This window comes from Somniosus microcephalus, chromosome 6 (genome assembly GCF_052327205.1).
Source record: "Somniosus microcephalus isolate GS21.2 chromosome 6, FLI_Smic_1.0, whole genome shotgun sequence".
In the NCBI taxonomy this organism is placed as follows: domain Eukaryota; kingdom Metazoa; phylum Chordata; class Chondrichthyes; order Squaliformes; family Somniosidae; genus Somniosus; species Somniosus microcephalus.
Window position 1 is genome coordinate 142,657,995 of NC_140992.1, and position 13,982 is coordinate 142,671,976.

Sequence of the window (13,982 nt, forward strand, 5' to 3'; positions counted from 1 at the left end):
CATTTACTAGAATGGTGCCAGAGGTGAGGGACTTCAGTTATGTGGAGAGACTGGAGAAGTTGTGGTTGTTCTCCTCAAAGCAGAGATGGTTAAGAGGTGATTTGATAGAGGTGTTCAAAATCATGAATGGTTTAGATAAAGTAAACAAGGAAAAATTGTTGCCAGTGGCAGAAGGGGTGGTAACCAAAGGAAACAGAGGGCGTGATTTTGTCAATGGGGGCGCGTTGGAGGCGGGACTGCTGCTTGTCGGGTTTCAGTCCTGCCTCCATCGACTTGTGGCCAACACACACTATTTTCCCTTGATTAGCAGGCCAACTAAGGGGAAGCCGGTTACAGAGAATGTCAGCGTATGATGTTTCATCTTTTTGTCATCGTTTGACAGCTCTGTGAAGCTGTCAAACACTGACATTCTCTGTTGTTTGATGAGTTCTTGTATTCAAGACACATCAAACCTCTTTTATGAGCAGAAATTAGATGGCTGTTGTATCGGAGAATGCAGCAGCCATCTGTCATCTCTGCCGGTGAGATATGAGGCTCTCCGCATCCCCAACTGTTGAAGGCTGCAGGAAGAAAAAAAGGTAAGTAAACTTTTTCTATCACATTTCACTCACCTCACATACTTACCTCTCCACACTTGCACCCATCACTTAACTCCACAGTGCACTTTTGCACCCCTCCGACCCCCGCAGACCCGCTGCTTGCCTCGGTGACCCTGGCGGGGTTTCCTGATGTTGGGAAGCCCGCACCTCTGGTGGCAAAATAGGGATAATTCTTTTAACTGCCTGTTAGCTACCTGTTAACAGGCAGTTAAGTGGCTGTAATCCCCTTTCTGCCTCCAGGAGACGGGACCCAGCGCGGTCGGCTACCCGCCTGCTGGGAAGATGGCATGGAGGCGGGCTGGGGCGGGATGGGCCCCCGCCCCCAGATTCTGCCATTTTCCCTGCAGTCCCGCCTCCAAACACGCCTCCCCAGGGCTGGCAAAATCCAGCACAGAGTTAAAGTGATTGGCAAAATTATATGGGGATTATCTTTTTTACACAGCAAGTTGTTGTGATCTGGAATGCAATGCCTGAAAGGGTGATGGAAGAAGATTCAATAATAATGTCAAATGGGAACTGGAGAAAGGCTGGAAGGGAATTTTTTTTTACAGGGCTATGGGAAAAAGAGAAGGGGGAGTGGAACTTATTGGGAAACTGGTTAAAAGTGCTGTCACAGACACGAAAGGAGGATGGCTTCCTACAAGTGCTGTATCACTTTATGATTCTGTGACTTATTGCCAGTACAGAGCAGATCCTACTGTGAATTACTGACAGTACAGAGCAGATCCTGCTGTGAATTACTGACAGTACAGAGCAGATCCTGCTGTTAATCACTGACAGTAGAGCAGATCCTGCTGTGAATTACTGACAGTACAGAGCAGATCCTGCTGTGAATTACTGACAGTACAGAGCAGATCCTGCTGTGAATTACTGACAGTACAGAGCAGATCCTGCTGTTAATCACTGACAGTAGAGCAGATCCTGCTGTGAATTACTGACAGTACAGAGCAGATCCTGCTGTTAATCACTGACAGTACAGAGCAGATCCTGCTGTGAATTACTGACAGTACAGAGCAGATCCTGCTGTGAATTACTGACAGTACAGAGCAGATCCTGCTGTTAATCACTGACAGTAGAGCAGATCCTGCTGTGAATTACTGACAGTACAGAGCAGATCCTGCTGTGAATTACTGACAGTACAGAGCAGATCCTGCTGTGAATTACTGACAGTACAGAGCAGATCCTGCTGTTAATCACTGACAGTAGAGCAGATCCTGCTGTGAATTACTGACAGTACAGAGCAGATCCTGCTGTTAATCACTGACAGTACAGAGCAGATCCTGCTGTGAATTACTGACAGTACAGAGCAGATCCTGCTGTGAATTACTGACAGTACAGAGCAGATCCTGCTGTGAATTACTGACAGTACAGAGCAGATCCTGCTGTGAATCACTGACAGTACAGAGCAGATCCTGCTGTTAATCACTGACAGTACAGAGCAGATCCTGCTGTGAATTACTGACAGTACAGGGCAGATCCTGCTGTTAATTACTGACAGTACAGGGCAGATCCTGCTGTGAATTACTAACACAATATGGAGAAGATCCTGTATAGGAGCTTGTACAGGGCAGGGAGAGGCGGGGCTGAGAGTTCAAAACAGCGCCTCTGCCGGGCTGTGCGGGGAACGCTGCGGCTGCGCAGTCCGGGTTAGGACTGCAACTCCCAGAATACGTGGCGTTGAGAGTGCGCGCAGGCGCGGTGAGGCCCTGACTCGGTTGGCGGGACTGTGGCCTTAAGGTAACGGCGGGGCGGGGATAGAACAAGCGGCACCGACATCAGCACCGGGCCGAGGGGGACCTGGGCTTACAGTCAGCAACAGGCTAGCGCCTGGCATTCGGCTTTCGAGGGCAGCCCGAGGCATAAGAGTCCCGGAGAGGGGGAGAGCCCACTGTGACCCTGGGGGGGGGGTAGTGGAGAGAGGGCCCACTGTGACCCGGGGGGGGGGAGTGGAGAGAGAGCCCACTGTGATCCGGTGGGGGGAGGGGTGAGAGAGCCCACTGTGACCGGGGGGGAGGGGTGAGAGAGCCCACTGAGACCCGGGGAGGGGACAGAGAGCCCACTATGACCCGGAGGGGAGACGAGACACAGAGCCCACTGTGACCCGGGGGGGAGGGGTGAGAGAGCCCACTGTGACCGGGGGGGGGGGGAGGGGTGAGAGAGCCCACTGAGACCCGGGGAGGGGTGAGAGAGCCCACTGTGACCCGGAGGGGAGACGAGACACAGAGCCCACTGTGACCCGGGGGGGAGGAGAGAGAGAGCCCACTGTGACGCGGAGGGGAGAGGAGAGCCCACTGTGACGCGGGGGGGAGGGGAGAGCCCACTGTGACCCGGGGGGGGAGGGGAGAGCCCACTGTGACCCGGGGGGGAGGGGGGGAGGGGAGAGACAGAGCCCACTGTGACCCGGGGGGGGAGGGGAGAGACAGAGCCCACTGTGACCTGGGGGGGGAGGGGAGAGACAGAGCCCACTGTGACCCGGGCGGGGAGGGGAGAGAGAGCCCACTGTGACCCGGGGGGGGGGGAGAGACAGCCCACTGTGACCCAGGGGGAGGGGGGGGAGAGACAGCCCACTGTGACCCAGGGGGAGGGGGGGGACAGACAGCCCACTGTGACCCAGGGGGAGGGGGGGGACAGACAGCCCACTGTGACCCAGGGGGAGGGGGGGGGAGAGACAGCCCGCTGTGACCCGGGGAGGGGAGAGAGAGCCCACTGTGAGCCGGGGGGAGGGGAGAGAGAGCCCACTGTGACCCGGGGGGGGAGAGAGCCCACTGTGACCTGGGGGGGGGGGAGAGAGCCCACTGTGACCCGGGGGGGGGAGGGGAGAGAGAGCCCACTGTGACCCAGGGGGAGGGGAGAAAGAGAGCCCACTGTGACCCGGGGAGGGAGGGGAGAGAGAGCCCACTGTGACCCAGGGGGAGGGGAGGGGAGGGGAGAGAGAGAGCCCACTGTGACCCTGGGGGGAGGGGAGAGAGAGAGCCCACTGTGACCCCGGGGGGGAGGGGAGAGAGAGCCCACTTTGGCCTTGGGGGGGGGGATGGGGGTAGAGAGCCCACTGTGACCCTGGGGGGAGGGTAGAGAGAGAGACCACTGTGACCCCGGGGGGAGGGGAGAGGAGAGAGAGCCCACTGTGAGCCGGGGGGAGGGGAGGGAGAGCCCACTGTGACCCCGGGGGGAGAGGAGAGGAGAGAGAGCCCACTGTGAGACGGGGGGAGGGGAGAGAGAGCCCACTGTGACCGGGGGGGAGGGGAGGGAGAGCCTACTGTGACCCCGGGGGGAGAGCAGAGGAGAGAGAGCCCACTGTGAGCCGGGGGGGAGGGGAGAGAGAGCCCACTGTGAGCCGTGGGGGAGGGGAGAGAGAGCCCACTGTGAGCTGTGGGGGAGGGGAGAGAGAGCCCACTGTGACCCAGGGGGGAGGGGAGAGAGAGCCCGCTGTGACCCGGGGGGGAGGGGAGAGAGTGCCCACTGTGACCCGGGGGGGAGGGGAGTGAGAGCCCACTGTGACCCGGGGGGAGGGGCGAGAGAGCCCACTGTGAGCCGCGGGGGTAGGGGCGAGAGAGCCCACTGTGACCCGGGGGGGAGGGGAGAGAGAGCCCACTGTGACCCGTGGGGGGAACGGAGGGGAGAGAGAGCCCTCTGTGACCCGGGGGGGGGGAGGGGGGAGAGAGAGAGACTACTGACCTGGGGGGTTAGGGGGAGAGAGAGCCCACTGTGACCCCGGGGGGTAGGGGAGAGAGAGCCCACTGTGACCCCGGGGGGGGAGGGGAGAGAGAGCCCACTGTGACCCCGGGGGGGAGGGGAGAGAGAGCCCACTGTGAGCTGTGGGGGAGGGGAGAGAGAGCCCACTGTGACCCGGGGGGGAGGGGGAGAGAGAGCCCACTTTGACCCGGGGGGGAGGGGAGAGAGAGCCCACTGTGACCCAGGGGGGGAGGGGAGAGAGAGCACACTGTGACCCGGGGGGGGGGGGGGTGCAGGGGGAGAGAGAGCCCACTGTGACCCGGGGGGGAGGGGAGAGAGAGCCCACTGTGACCCGGGGGGGAGGGGAGAGAGAGCCCACTGTGACCCGGGGGGGGAGGGTAGAGTGGGCCCACTGTGACTCGGGCGGGGGGGGGGGGCTTAAACTGCACCCGGAGATCGAGGGGAGAGGGGGGTTAAACTGAACCCGGAGATCAGGGGGAGAGGGGGTTAAACTGCACCCGGAGATCGAGGGGAGAGGGGGTTAAACTGAACCCGGAGATCAGGGGGAGAGGGGGGTTAAACTGAACCCGGAGATCAGTGGGAGAGGGGGGTTAAACTGCACCCGGAGATCAGTGGGAGAGGGGGGTTAAACTGCACCCGGAGATCAGGGGGAGAGGGGGTTAAACTGCACCCGGAGATCGAGGGGAGAGGGGGTTAAACTGCACCCGGAGATCGAGGGGAGAGGGGGGTTAAACTGCACCCGGAGATCAGGGGGAGAGGGGGTTAAACTGCACCCGGAGATCAGGGGGAGAGGGGGTTAAACTGAACCCGGAGATCAGGGGGAGAGGGGGGTTAAACTGCACCCGGAGATCAGGGGGAGAGGGGGGTTAAACAACCCGGAGATCGAGGGGAGAGGGGGGTTAAACTGAATCCGGAGATTGAGGGGAGGGGGGGGTTAAACTGCACCCGGAGATCAGGGGGAGAGGGGGTTAAACTGAACCCGGAGATCGAGGGGAGAGGGGGTTAAACTGAACCCGGAGATCGAGGGGAGAGGGGGGGGTTAAACTGAACCCCGAGATCGAGGGGAGAATGGGGTTAAACTGAACCCGGAGATCAGGGGGAGGGGGGTTTAAACTGAACCCGGAGATCAGGGGGAGAGGGGGGTTAAACTGCACCCGGAGATCAGGGGGAGAGGGGGGTTAAACTGCACCCGGAGATCAGGGGGAGAGGGGGGTTAAACAACCCGGAGATCGAGGGGAGAGGGGGGTTAAACTGAACCCGGAGATTGAGGGGAGAGGGGGGTTAAACTGAACCCCGAGATCAGGGGGAGAGGGGGTTAAACTGAACCCGGAGATCAGGGGGAGAGGAGGTTAAACTGAACCCCGAGATCGAGGGGAGAGGGGGTTAAACTGAACCCGGAGATCAGGGGGAGAGGGGTTAAACTGAACCCCGAGATCAAGGGGAGAGGGGGGTTAAACTGAACCCCGAGATCGAGGGGAGAGGGGGGTTAAACTGAATCCGGTGATCGAGGGGAGAGGGGGTTAAACTGAACCCGGAGATCAGGGGGAGAGGGGGTTAAACTGAACCCCGAGATCAAGGGGAGAGGGGGGTTAAACTGAACCCCGAGATCGAGGGGAGAGGGGGGTTAAACTGAATCCGGAGATCGAGGGGAGAGGGGGTTAAACTGAACCCGGAGATCAGGGGGAGAGGGGGGTTAAACTGAACCCGGAGATCGAGGGGAGAGGGGGGTTAAACTGAACCCGGAGATCGAGGGCAGAGGGGGGGGTTAAACTGAACCCCGAGATCGAGGGGAGAGGGGGGTTAAACTGAACCCGGAGATCAGGGGGAGAGGGGGGTTAAACTGAACCCCGAGATCGAGGGGAGAGGGGGGTTAAACTGCACCCGGAGATCAGGGGGAGAGGGGGGTTAAACTGAACCTGGAGATCAGGGGGAGAGGGGGGTTAAACTGAACCTGGAGATCAGGGGGAGAGGGGGTTAAAGTGCACCCGGCGATCAGGGGGTGGGGTAGAGAGTCTCAAGGCTTCAACAAGGTTTCTATATTTGCTTGTCCTGCCCCTCTGCTTACCTCCTCTTCCGATGGAGCCAGTCAATTGCCATGAAGCCAGTCAAAGGTGACTCCTACCATTCTCTGGCATTCCGTTCTCGACTCCTAATCTGCAGACCTCTCGTAATATAATTTACAAAATAAAACTTTTATTTTCTTCTGACTTTGTTCAGTGCACTGGAGGTGTGAGGTGGCGTGATGTCAGTGAAAAGGAAACAAAGCTGATTATGACCATTGACCTGAAAGTATAACTTCCCATTTCAAACAATTTATCACAAATGCTTTTTTTCATTATTTTTGTGTCTTTCCTTTGCTTTCTTTCTTTCTTTTTACTCTGTGCATGCGTTCTATGTGCGATACTGATTTATCCTTTGTTCCGTAACATGTCTCGCCGCGTGAACCAGGCGGATGACTGACTGATGATCTATTCAGTACGCATTGAGGTAACAGATGACAGATATTTAAACAAGGCAAACCAGTAGAGTTGCAAAATGTGTGGATCAACATTGCCCTTACCTAAGGTTGGATCACTAATTTCATTGAGCACGTTGTTTATTTTCGTGTGGCCATTTTAACGTATCCCCAATATTCTCCCTCCCTTAGCAATGTGCAACAATTGTGTCAGAGTGCTGGAAGCACTGAAGTTTATAATTGGTCCAAATGCTTGGTGGTGGGGAGAGGGGATGATCACCAAAAGTGCCAGTGGTGTGTGAGTTTGCTGGAACTGACAGCGAGGCTTTTAAATAGGTTCAGAGAAGAGTCAGCTGTGATCTTTTAGTGTATTTAAAAATCAAACCCAGTTACATGTCAACTCCAGGAGCAGGAAATAGAGGGCAGGTGTGATACTGTCGTCTGTCACTGAGAAACTAAGCTGAAGGATCAAGGCTTACGGTGATGGTCCACGGCCCATTGCGCAGGTTGAAAAGAACAAAAGAGGTAAATCGGAACATAATGATTAGATAACACCAAATGTGGGTTTTACGTGCTATCGGCGGAAAGAGGAATATAGTCGGGTATGAGCCACCTACTACAGGCTAAACAACAACTACTTGCATTTTATATCGTGCCTTTTAAAGTATAAAAAATTGATTAAATAAAAGTCAGTTTTCTCTTTAGGATATCAGAATGGAAGAGGTGAAAAAGAAGAATCATAGAAATGAAGGGAAACAGCATTGCCAAGGGTAGAAGACAGCAGTTGACAGTTCAAAGTTGCATTTAGTAACAGTAGATTTAGAAAAGTTCACAGGTTGGTTTCAGACTAATCAATGGCCAGGTGTGAATTGTTACTAAGATATGATTGAACCAGGATCTAACAGAACAATGCAAATCCTTCTATACCAAGTACACTTAAATCAGGTAACATACAGTGACGGAGAAGCATCAGAAGAGTGAAAGCAGCATTTAGACCAGTGAAAAGGAACAAAGATTAACTGCTAGTTGACAGATTTACAGTGTTGAATGAGATGGGACTGGATTACAGGGAGTGGACCTTAGTGCTGAATAGGGAATGGAGGTGGTGGCAGGGAAGGGACCGAAGACAATGACTTCAGTCTTCCCAATATTTAGTTGGAGGAAATTTCTGCCTATCCAGGACTAGATGTCGGACAAGCAGCATGATAAATCAGTGGCAGTGGAGGGGTCGGGAGAGGTGGTGGTGAGGTAGAGCTGGGTGTCATCAGCGTACATGTGGAACCTGACGTCGTGTTTGCGGATGATGTCGTCGAGGGGCAGCAGGTAGATGACAAATAGATGGGGGCCAAGGATAGATCCTTGTCATGCTGCTTGTACTGGAGGAGCAGAAACTTCCTCCAACTAAATATTGGGAAGACCAAATCCATTGTTGTCAGTCTCCACCACAAACTCCGTTCCCTAGCCACCAACTCGATCCCTCTCCCTGGCAACTGTTTGAGGCTGCGGCAACCTTGCTGTCCTATTTGACCCTGAGATGAGCTTCCAACCACACATCCGCTCCATCACCAAGACCGCCTACTTCCACCTCTGCAACATCACCTGTCTCCAACCTTGCTTCAGCACATCTGCTGCTGAAACTCTCATCCATGCCTTTGTTATCTCTGGACTTGACTATTCCAGTGCTCTCCTGGCCAGACAGTCATCTTCAACCCTACATAAACTTCAACTCATCCAAACTGTGAACCCGTATCCTAACTCGCACCAAGTCCCGTTCACCCATCACCCCTGTGCTTGCTGACCTACATTGGCTCCTGATCCAGCAACACCTCAATTTTAAAATTCTTATCCTCGTTTTCAAATCCCTTCATGGCCTCGCCCCTCCCTATCTCTGTAACCTTCTCCAGTCCTACAACTCTCAGATCTCTGCGCTCTTCCAATTCTGGCCTCTTGCGCTTCCCTGATTTTCATCGCTCCACCATTGGCTGCTGTGCCTTCAGCTGCCTGGACCCGAAGCTCTGGAATTGCCTCCCTAAATCTCTCTGCATCTCTTTCTTCCTATAAGATGCTCCTTAAAACCTAACTCTTTGACCAAGCTTTTGGGCATCTGTCCTAATATTGTCTTATATGGCTTGGTGTCAAATTTTGTTTGATAATGCTCCTGTGAAGTGCCTTGAGACGTTTTACTATGTTAAAGGTGCTATATAAATGCAACTTCTCGTTGAATGAGATGGAGCTGGGTTACAGAGTGAACCTTACAGAACTGAATGAGATGGGTCTGGATTACAGAGTGTAATTTTTTGCAAGCTATTCTGTAAGAGAGATATGGGACGCTCGTCAAAAATGTCTGGGATTAGCTGGATTAACAGGGCAATCGGATATAAGGAAGCTGATGCAGTCATTCAAGATTTTTTTAAATAAAGGACTTTGCATTAGTGCCAGGTTGATTGGTAAGGAGAGGCAGAGCTAATGGTGAAGGTTAAAGGTGCTAATAATGGTGATTCAGCAGGCAGGTAGTTAGAGTTGGTGTATTCGCATTAGTTTGGCACAAATTATTGACCTGGTTAGGAAATTGGCTGAGCGGCAGGAGACAGAGAGTAGGGATAATGGGCAGGTACTCTAATTGGCAGGATGTGACTCGTGGTGTCCCGCAGGGATCTGTGTTGGGGCCGTAACTATTCACAATATTTATTAACGACTTAGATGATGGCATAGAAGGTCATTTATCCAAATTTGCCGATGACACAAAGATAGGCGGCATTGTAGGCAGTGTAGATGAAAGCATAAAATTACAAAGAGATATTGATAGATTGTGAATGGGCAAAACTGTGGCAAATGGATTTCAATGTAAGTAAATGTGAGGTCATCCACTTTGGACCTAACAAGGACAGAACAGGGTACTTTCTAAATGGTGAAAAGCTAAAAACAGTGGATGCCCAAAGAGACTTGGGGGTTCAGGTACATAGATCATTAAAATGTCATGAACAGGTATGGAAAATAATCAAAAAGGCTATATCTAGAGGACTAGAGTACAAGGGGGCAGAAGTTTTGCTGCAGCTATACAAAGCCCTGGTTAGACCACACTTGGAGTACTGTGAGCAGTTCTGGGCACCACACCTTAGGAAGGAGATATCGGCCTTGGAGGGAGCGCAGTGTAGGTTTACCAGAATATACCCGGACTTCAAGGGTTAAGTTATGTGGAGAGATTTCACAAATTAGGGTTGTATTCCCTGGAATTTAGAAGGTTAAGGGGTGATCTGATTGAAGTTTTCAGGATATTAAGGGGAACATATAGGGTAGATAGAGAAACTATTTCTGCTGGTTGGGGATTCTAGGACTAGGGGGCATAGTCTAAAAATTAGAGCCAGACCATTCAGGAGTGAAATTCGGAAACACTTCTACACACAAAGGGTGGTAGAAGTTTGGCACTCTTCCGCAAACGGCAATTGATGCTGGATCAACTGTTAATTTTAAATCTGAGATTCACAGAATCACAGAAACCCCACAGTGCAGATAGAGGCCATTTCGGCCCATCGAGCCTGCACCGACACATATCCCACCCGATCCCCGTAACCCCTATGCCAACACATATCCCACCCTATCCCCGTAAACCAACGTATTTAATCCCCCTAACACTAAGGGTCAATTTATCATAGCCAATCAACCTAACCTACACATCTTTGGACTGTGGGAGGAAACCGGAGCACCCGGAGGAAACCCACGCAAACACGGGGAGAATGTGCAAACTCCACACAGACAGTCACCCGAGGCCGGATTCGAACCCGGGTCCCTGGCGCTGTGAGGCAACAGTGCTAACCACTATGCCACCGTGCTGCCCAGATTGATAAGACTTTTGTTAACCAAAGTTATTAAGGGATATGGGGCAAAGGCGGGTGAATGGAGTTAGATCGCAGATCAGCCATGATCTCATTGAATGACGGAACAGGCTTCAGGTGCTGAATGGTTTTCCTATGTTCCTAAAATCACATTTTCTGGCTTTGAAGTTATCGGTTCAACAGGCACAGCAGATTGATTTAATGAAATGGGGGAAAGATTTTCAGCTACTGAATCATAGAACCATTCGGCCCATCATGTCTGTGCTGGCTCTTTGAAGAGCGTTCCAATTAGTCCCAGTCCCCTGCTCTTTCCCCATAGCCACGCATATTTTGCCTTAGAAGATCTAAATCAGGTGATTTGAAAGCTGCAGTGAGATATTAAAGTGAATTTAACACACGCTCCTCCTTTGGATTGGTGAGTCAGAGTAGGAAGTCTAATGGGGACATTAGAAGGAGTAAGGGGGAAGAGTCCTGAAGATGAAACTGGTTTCAGTGAGAAGGAAAAGGTAAGGGTGGGATGACTCCAAATTTGAGAGCTGCGACAAATGTAGAAACTGTAAGTTTAACCAATAGGGCAGATACGGTTTCGACTTTTTTTAAAGGAAACTTGCTAACTCTTTCTGTCCTTTGTCTCAACAGTTGCCCCTCTGAAGCTGGGAGGAAATGGAGGCTTTACTGGAAGCAGTGCAAAACCTTGGCCAAGATGGGTGAGCAGAATAATTTGTTCTGATGGGTATAGTGTTCAGTTGTGCCTCGAAAGTCTTATGTTTGGGGGATTAATGTCTTTTTTGTCACCCTGGTAAACATCTAAACTACATTGCTCTGCAATCATTGCTCATATTTATGAAACATGAATACCTACCACATTAGATTTTTCTTTCAGTTGACATCATCTTACAAGAAGACCCAGAAATTTGCAGGGCTATGGGGAAAGAGCAGGGGAGTGGGACTAATTGGATTGCTCTTTCAAAGAGCTGGCACAGAGACAATGGGCCGAATGGCCTCCTTCTGTGCTGTATGATTCCATGATAAAAGGGAAAGGAGGGGAAAATGTAAATTTGTGGGAGGGTTAAATAGCAAGAAAACTGAGACGAGGCTACAAAGAGTGCAAGAATAATACAGGAAAAGTTCTGATATCCGGCACCGACGGGACCGGCGTGATGCCGATCTTATCAAAAGTTCCGGAGTGGTGAGCGGATTATCTACCCAGGCTGTTTTTAACTAAGAAAAATTTAAAAATCAAGAAATGTGCAATATACAGTAATTGGGTACTCACCTACAGAATGTTGTGTTAAATGGATGGTGAAAGATGCTTGATTAAGTACAGTACTGCCAGTTGATGGTAATCCATAACTCTTTAATAACAACAGTAAAACAAAACTTATAAACGACTTAACAGTAAAACAAAACTTATAAACGACTGTGCAGTGCACCAAAACTTAAACGACTGTACAGTACAGTATAAAGTACTGTACGGTGGTTGACTGTACACTTATTCCAAGCCAACTGGTTCATCAGGATCATGCACTTCAACAGATTCTTCAGGCACTTCCAGTGCTCCAACTCTTTTGGAAGCTTTCTTAAACATGTCCCGGATGTCTGCTTGCTTAGTGGACTCTTGCCTTCTTTGCAGAAAGGTAGACTGCAGAATATGGAGCTGCATAACTTCTTGGGCAGAATAGCAAGAACGGCTTTCAGCAAATTTGATGAATGAAGCAAGATCTGCTGCAGCTTTAGCCCAAGAAATCTTGTTCACTTCAGAAATCTCATCGTCTTCATTTTCCATCACACTTTTTCCTTTTCTTTCCTTGGATTCAAAACATTCTCCATTATTTCATCATCACTTAGCAAATGCACAACAGCAACTTCTCTATCGGCATCAACCCACTGCTCAATATCACTTTCACTGAGGTGATGTAGAGGGTTTGCTGGGCCTACACCTTTCATCATGTCAGCCATTTCCATTACTGCAGTCTTCCGCGGACGAACATTGAACCCACGAAATTCCTCCTCTGAAGAAGAACCATCAGCAAACATTACAGAAGGCCACAATTTGCACCAGGCTTGTCTCAAAGTGTGACCTTTCACCAATTTCCAGGAACATGCAACATTAAAGATGGCATCTTTAAGATTGTATTCCTTCTGAAATGCCTGAATACCTGTATTGTCATCTTGGCTTATCCGTCAACGTAGGAAGTCTTTCTTGTAATGACACTTGAGATTTTGGATGACGCCCTGGTCCATGAGTTGTATGAGAGAAGTTACATTTGGTGGCAAATAAATGGTGAAAATATTTCCAGAAACCAACTCGGATTCATGCGGATGGGCTCTACAATTATCCAGCAATAAAATGCATTTGCTATCTTCAGGTTTCCTTATTCTACAGAAATGTTCCCTCACAGATGGAGCAAAGGTATGATGGAACCAATTTGAAAAGATTTCCTTATCCATCCAAGCATTTGCTTGAGCTTTGTACTCAACAGGTAAGTGCCTCACATTTTTAAATGCACGGGGATTTTTATACTTTCCAATGACGAGAAGTTTAACCCGGTGTGATCCAGCAGCATTCGCACATGTTAGCATGGTTACACGATCTTTATTTTTCTTGTAACCTGAAGCATTAGCCTCACTAGCCCCAGCAAGTGTTGATTCTGGCAAACACCTCCAAAATAAGCCCGTTTCATCGGCATTGTATAGCTGTGCTGGCGACAAATCATGTTGCTGCACAATCCGATTGAAATAATCGCAGTATTCTTCTGCGGCGTCGTGATCAGCTGATTTCTTCTCCCCGCAAACATCGAGTCGTCGTATCCCATGCCGTGCCTTGAAGCACGATAGCCATCCATCAGAGAAAGCGCACTTGTCAGTGAGCTCCATCTTTGCATAAAAATCCTTCGCTTTTGATATTAGCATGGGTCCGGAAATCGGAACACCCTCTGAACGCTTCAGAGCAAACCACTCAAAGCACGGTATCCAGCTCTTCAAGCTTAGGCTTACGAAGCGTGCGCCGTTTCTCTACACTCTTAGATGTCTCCGAGCTTGCATAAAACTTGAGCAGCTTATCCTTCTGCGCTTTGATGTCGTACATTGTTGAACCGATTTTGAATTCTTTCATAATGTGCATACGCTTCGCTCCCATTTCTAGTTGTTTGCATATATCAATTTTCTGCATTAAAGTTAACACCACTCTCTTCCTTTTGGTTGGATCAACTTTTGGGATTTCCATAATGCAGTCCAATGAGTTGCAACAGCGTTGGAGACACACAGTACTGTACTGGAACCCAAAAAACTGGCGGATCAGAAGAGGCTACCGGCAGCGTGGGAGGGGGAGACTCCTGATGCAGGGTTTCTGAGGTGTTCCGAGTTCCGCTGGCGCCAAGAGGCCGAGTAGTGGCAGTTTGT

The 13,982-nt window shown here is 50.9% G+C and overlaps 1 protein-coding gene across 18 annotated transcripts in view; it reads left to right on the plus strand.

Moving 5' to 3' along the window:
• The first annotated feature begins 2,284 nt into the window (after window positions 1–2,284).
• Window positions 2,285–13,982, plus strand: part of cep63 (centrosomal protein 63) — a 102,378-nt gene continuing 90,680 nt past the window's right edge. For 6 of the 18 annotated variants that reach the window (XM_085990863.1, XM_085990877.1, XM_085990873.1 and 3 more), the window contains exons 1-3: window positions 6,413–6,581; window positions 6,741–6,857; window positions 11,220–11,287. In XM_085990863.1, coding sequence (XP_085846989.1) covers window positions 11,244–11,287 — 44 coding nt within the window. In that variant the 5' untranslated portion in view covers window positions 6,413–6,581; window positions 6,741–6,857; window positions 11,220–11,243. The other 12 variants (XM_085990880.1, XM_085990875.1, XM_085990876.1 and 9 more) reach the window with 10 other exon arrangements.